This window comes from Malus domestica, chromosome 07 (genome assembly GCF_042453785.1).
Source record: "Malus domestica chromosome 07, GDT2T_hap1".
NCBI lineage: Eukaryota > Viridiplantae > Streptophyta > Magnoliopsida > Rosales > Rosaceae > Malus > Malus domestica.
In genome coordinates this window covers 14173370-14179777 of record NC_091667.1, presented here as the reverse complement: position 1 = coordinate 14179777, position 6408 = coordinate 14173370, and the positions used below count along the sequence as shown (strand labels likewise).

The 6408-nt window shown below is 37.2% G+C and overlaps 1 protein-coding gene across 1 annotated transcript; it reads left to right on the top strand.

Annotated features, from left to right (window-relative positions):
- Positions 1–214: 214 nt before the first annotated feature.
- On the top strand, positions 215–1360 carry LOC114825850 (uncharacterized). Its single transcript, XM_029104881.1, has 3 exons — positions 215–362; positions 587–966; positions 1061–1360. Exons 1-3 carry the CDS (start codon positions 215–217, stop codon positions 1358–1360), a joined length of 828 nt encoding a protein of 275 aa, XP_028960714.1.
- Positions 1361–6408: the final 5048 nt, after the last annotated feature.

Sequence of the window (6408 nt, the reverse complement as noted above, 5' to 3'; positions counted from 1 at the left end):
ATGAAACACAAACCTTCAGTCATCCTCCATATAAGCATAGGTTAAATATCTAACCATCACACACCATATTCCCCAATCATCCAACTTTCATAGTGTTTTTGTTTCCTTAAAATCATCAATGTCTCATCAATGGGTGATCGAAGAAGGCATAGCTTGGTAATGCAGATGGTATAATACCAAGCAAGCCTTGCAACTGGGGATGTAGAAATTAACAATGAAGAAGCCGAATTTGCAAAATTCGCTTATGCAATATGAGCACCATGCTGAATCTAGCTATCGTGGTTCTGTCAGGAGGCGTTCATTTGTGCAGCATGATAGAGAAGAGTGTCATAATCGAATGATGAAAGACTATTTTATCGAACGTCCGAGATATCCTCCTCATGATTTTCTGAGGTGGTATCAGATGAGAAAAAAGCTTTTTGAAACCATCTTGAACGCAATTGTCCATCATGACCACTACTTTGCAAGGAAGATAATGTCGTAGGTTGGCAAAGTCTATCACCTCATCAAAAGCTCACATCTGCATTTTGGATGCTAGCTAATGGGTGCTCAGAACACTCAACTGACGAATATTGTTGACTTGTAGAGAGTACTGCTATTGAGAACCTCAAGTGCTTCAGTAAGGCAATTGAAGTCATATATGGAGCCATATACCTCCAGAAGCCAAATCGTGAGGACTTGAATAAGCTTATACTCAAGGCAAACAAAAGAGGCTTCCCTGACATGATAAGAAGTCTCGATTGTATGCATTGGGAGTGGAAAAATTGTCCTATTACTTGGGCTGGCCAATTCAAGGGCCGTCATAACAAGCTAACCATCGTGCTCGAGGCTGTGGCGTCTAACGACATTTGGATTTGGCTTGCATTCTTCAGCACTCTTGGATCAAACAACAATATAAACGTTCTTTGGTATTTTCCTCTGTTCGATGATGTTGTCAATGGATGGGCACCAGAATGGAGGTACAAGGTAAATGGTAATAGGCATGAGCTAGGTTATTGCTTAACTAATGGTATTTATCCTAGTTGGTCTACCTTTGTGAAAAGTTATTCTCATTAGATAGTGCAAAGAAGAAACTATTTTCTCAGAAACAAGAGTCTTACAGGAAAGATGTGGAGAGAACGTTTGGGATCCTACAAGCTTGATGGGCCATTATAGAGGGGTTGCACAATTGTGGAATGTGGAAGACCTCTATTCAATCATGATGACTTGCATAATTTTGCACAACGTGATTGTGGAAGATGAGTACGTAAAAATTGAAGAAGACTGTGACGAAGATGTGGATGGCGACCAACCAACATATGCGAGAGCTATGGCAAGAGATGTAGAATATCTTGCTGCAACCACATACGAGACCCGATAGAATATGGTCACACTGAGTGAGTATATGAGACATTTAAATAGAATTCAAGCTCCTCAAGATCATGACATACTCCGAAAGGATTTGGTTGAGCATATGTGGCGCCGAGAAGGAGAACGTTGATGATGGATAATCTTAAGTGTGTTAATGTGTTAGTGTGGTTGCTTTCTTGTGTTAAATTTAAGTGTGCTATGTTGGTATTTTTTGTAATAATTTTAAGTGTGCTATGTTGGTATTTTCTAGTAATAAATTGAATTGTTTTCTTGTGACAAGTTTTTTGTCTAGAACGTTGTCAAAAATTATTGAAGGCATCTATTATACATCACAGTGTGCAGCAATATGTACAATAATTATTGAAGAACCTTTGAATTATTGAAGGCATCTATTGTACATTACAGTGTGCAACAATATGTACAATAATTATTAAAAGCCCTCTGAATTATTGAAGGCATCTATTGTACATCAAAGTGTGCAACAATATGTACAATAATTATTGAAGGCATCTAGAATCAGTGGCGAAGCCAGGATTTTTCGGGGGGAGAGGCGAACTTAAAAAAGTGCAAGGTTAAAGAAAAATGGCAACAACTAAATCTTTTTATATAGTAATGTCTTCCATAATTAATCAATACAAACAAATTACAATTGTTGCCGGCGAGGTTTCATGTCATGAAAACATCGCATAATAGGCTCATTATCAATAAAAGCAAATACATCCCTCTCAATGTAAACAACCATGCTATCACTCAACCATCGATCTCCCATTTTGTTACGCAATGGTGTTTTCACAACCTTCATATAAATTATTTAATACACAAAAATTCAATTAATAAATTAATATCAATAATCAAGAATTCAATTTTTACTCTAGACAATAATTTCATTCATCAATAATCATTCATAGGATTCATATTTATATGCAAAAATAAAAAATCAATAACTATATTAGTGTATTACTCTATGATTCTATATTAATTAACTAAAATTTTGTATTAATTAATCAATTAGGAATAGGGATAATATAAATTAGAAAGTTAACAAATTTACCTAAAATTGAGAGAGAAGTGGAAAATCAACCTAACAGTCAACATGTTGGCTGCTATGCTGGAGGCTGGCGGCTAGCTCGGCTTGATGGAGAAATAAGGGACAACGGAATGGAACGGAAGGATGAGAGTGCCTGAAACGTGAAAAGCTAAAAGCTGCTGGGATTTGGGAGGGGGGGCACGGGTCTGGGGATTGGTTAAAAGGGGATTAGGTTTGAAAAAGTGAAGGTCTGCTTTGAAAAATGGAAGGCACGGGGAGTTGGGGATAGTGGTCCCCTTTAAAGTTTTCTATCTTTTTAAGCAATTAACGATGGCGACGACGTCATTTTTTTATTTAAGGAGGTTTTTTTTTTTTTTCAATACTAAATGAAACGATGCCGTTTCATTTAAGGGATTTAAAAAAAATTACACAAGCTGTTGCGCACAGCAGCAGAAACCCATAAAGGCAGAAACCATCTGCAGACTACATTGCATGTGCGCCATTCATTCCGACGAGAACAGAGGGGCGGAACCATGTTCATGGCCTTAATTTCCGGCAAGGGGAGGGGTTGCCGCCCCTCCCAGTCCCTCTGTAGCTTCGCCACTATCTAGAATAATAGAAACATAATTAATAAGCCATTTAACACAAACGATAATTAATAAGTCATAAACTTAATACAGACGATAATTAATAAACTACATAGATTTAATACAAACGACAATTAATAAACTACATAAACTTAATACAAACGATAATGAATAAATTACATAAACTTAACACAAACGACAATTAATAAACTACATAAACTTAATACAAACGATAATTAATAATGATATCCACCACCTTGACTTGGTGGTGGACTTGGGATATATCTTGAGATGAATCATCATCTTGAAAGATACTCCTTGTGGCATGCCTTCGCAAAATTTCATTTTGCTTATCACGTAAAAACTTCTTCCTATCTGGAGTGTATTTGTTGAGGTCCTCCCGAATTAAATCACATTCAAACCTTTCTTGCTCCCTTTCCCCTTCCTTCATAAAGGCCAAACGCATTTGGGCCGCTTCTTCCTCCCGAGAGCTATGGCTTTTAGCCAATTTTGCAAATCCAGTAGAAATCGTTGCACTAACTAGATCTTGGAACTTCCCTTTTCTGTTTACTTCCTTTTGCTTATCTCTTCCTGAGGGCCTTGCAAAAGAAGAAGTTGGGGTCAATGAATCGACACCTTCATTGACATCATTTGTCTTTGCGGCTTCACTACCAAATAATTTTCCCCATTGTTGGGAGATTGTTGGAAGTATGCCCACAAAGCCACTCATTTGATGTAATAGCTTTTGGAATACTTATTGTATTAAACTTTTATATGTTTAATGAAGGGCAAAGCTTATTGTTAATCACTATTTATTGTATCATGTGTTTAAGCAATAAGAGAATCCAAGGAATGTATTTTATCTAAGAGACAAGTGATTTAAGTAAGTTAGATTAACGAGACCTTTCTCTTATGTTCATTCCTAAAACGTTCCTAGCCATAAGATTGCCAATTGGGCATTGACAATCCGCTAAGGTTAGTATGTGTTATGTCGACTCAAGCGTGAGTATGACTAGTCTCAAGTCAATTAGTGTTGGACACTAAGACAAACACATAGGTGCTCGAAAGAGTAATCGAGTACACTGAACAACGATCAAAAGAGAGTTCGAACATACATGTCATGTAAGAACTCGATAGTTGCAATATGCAAAGTAGTCATTTGACCTGAGGCATCATAGATGTCTAATGGCTAGGTCCTTGATCTTTGATCATGTCAAAGGCATTCCATTGGAGTGTCCACGGCATTGTTGGGGTCAAGCTATCTAGTCATGTAGGCAGATGAATGCGCAACAAGGGATCTCTAACCTTCCATGGTGGAAAGAGAATACTCTAAGATATGATTCGAGAGTCTTTGGCCAACGCATATGAATATGACTTAGGAAGTTTGTTCCAAATCATATTCAATTGAATCATATAGAGAAGTATCACATTGGATAGTAGACATGAAACAAACTATCACTCAAACAATGTGATTAAGAGTATTGTATTAGAGAATGACGGTATTGCATTGTAGTTGTAACTGGATAGGTTCTCCAACCACTTCTACTTAGCTTGGGTAACCATGACATGCTGCTAGGTGTCACTCATGGTTTGTGGAAGCCCTGAAGATTAGCAAACACTAATCAAAGGGAGAATTGAAATAGTTTCAATTCACAATCGATCGTTAAGAGTAACAATCGCCCACTACCTCGCTAAATGGAACCTAATGGATCGTACACCGAGTAAGGATGAAAGTGAAGAATTTAAATGAAATGGATATGCAATTAAATGGTTTAATTGAAAAATGGTCAAGGTTAATTAATTAGTTAATTAATTATACGAAATGTTCGTATTGGGCTTTTAAGTTGGTTTTGGGTTTCGGGCCTCAAAAGTGTTTTGGTCCACAAGGCCCATTATGTTCAAGTTGTATGACAACTAAAAAAAATGGGCAATAAGCCCAATCACTTAAGATGGCCGGCCATAGCAAGGGTAGTGGGAAGTTTTGCTTAATTGCAAGTTTGCCACTCACCTAAGAAATGAGATATAAAAGCATCTTTATTGCTTTTACCTCATTAGGGTTTTTTCTTTGAGGTAAAGAGGTGAAACATTTTCTCTCTTTCTCTACAAGGAGGCCGGCCACATAGGGAAGAAAGGGCTAGCAATCTTTTTCTTCTCTAAGTCATCCATTTCATCTTCACACCTCATCCTTGGTGTGGAGACTTAGAGACACCAAACCTTTGGTGTTTTGGAGATCCTTTCTGAAGGAAATTTTGTGAAAAACATGTTCATTTAAGCAACATCTATAGCATGCATTTAACAATTAAAAGGCGGAATCATGCTTGCATGCACTTAAAAACAAAACATTAACCATGAAATTCAAAGCCTAGTAGTTAGGTGAACCAATACTCAACTCAAGAACAAAGTGAGTTGAGAAATTTATACCTTTGTTGATTCCTCTTTGCATAAGCAAAGGATAATCACCCAAGAGATAGGGCCTTCATTCCTTGCTTCTTAGATCCATGCTTTCTTGGATGAGGATGGTTGAAAAGGATTCTCCAAGTTCCCAAAATTGAGAACCTCTAACTTTCCACACCAAGGAGAGACTTTAAGAAGAAATGAGTGACCTTGGAGGATGTAAGATTGCTAGCTAATCTCCTCCAAGGGGGCCGGCCTCTTAGAGAGAGAAATGGAAAGATATGTTATCTCCAATTCTCTAAAAGAAACCCTAATGAATTTTGGCTATAAAGTCATATTTATACCTACATTTATTTGAGTGGCAAACTTGTAATTAAGTCCAAAACCCACTCCTTACTCTAAATGGCCGGCCATAGGGTTTCATTGGGCTTTTAAGGCCTTTGTGAATTATTTGTCATTAAGTTGTCATACAACTTAAGTCAATGGGCTTGACGTTCGAAGCCCATTGGGCCTTGAGGCCCAAAACTAACCCGTGGTCTTTTAACGAACTTTATTCGTTTGATTAATTAATCATATTAATTAATCCTTGCCATAAATAATTAAACCATTTAATTATTCTTACTCATCTCCATTATTTCTTCAATCTCTGCCTTACACGGTGTACGATCCATTAGGTTCCTTTTAGCGAGGCAGTGGGCGATTAGAACACTTTCAAATCGATTGTGAATTGAAACTTACTTTCAATTCTCCCTTTAGTGATTATACACGTTTAGGGCTTCCACAAACCATGAGTGATATCTAGCAGTGTGTCATGGTTACCCAAGCTAATCAGAAGAGGTGGAGAACCTATTCAGTTTAGGATTACAATGCAATACGGTCTTTCTCTAATACAATACTCTTGACCACATTGTTTGGTTTGATAGTTTATTCATGTCGACTATCCAATGTGATTCGTTTACTTATATGATTACCTTGAATGTGATTTGGAATGACTTCCTAAATCTCATTCATACTCTGGCCAGAGATTCTTAATCATATCATAGAGTATTC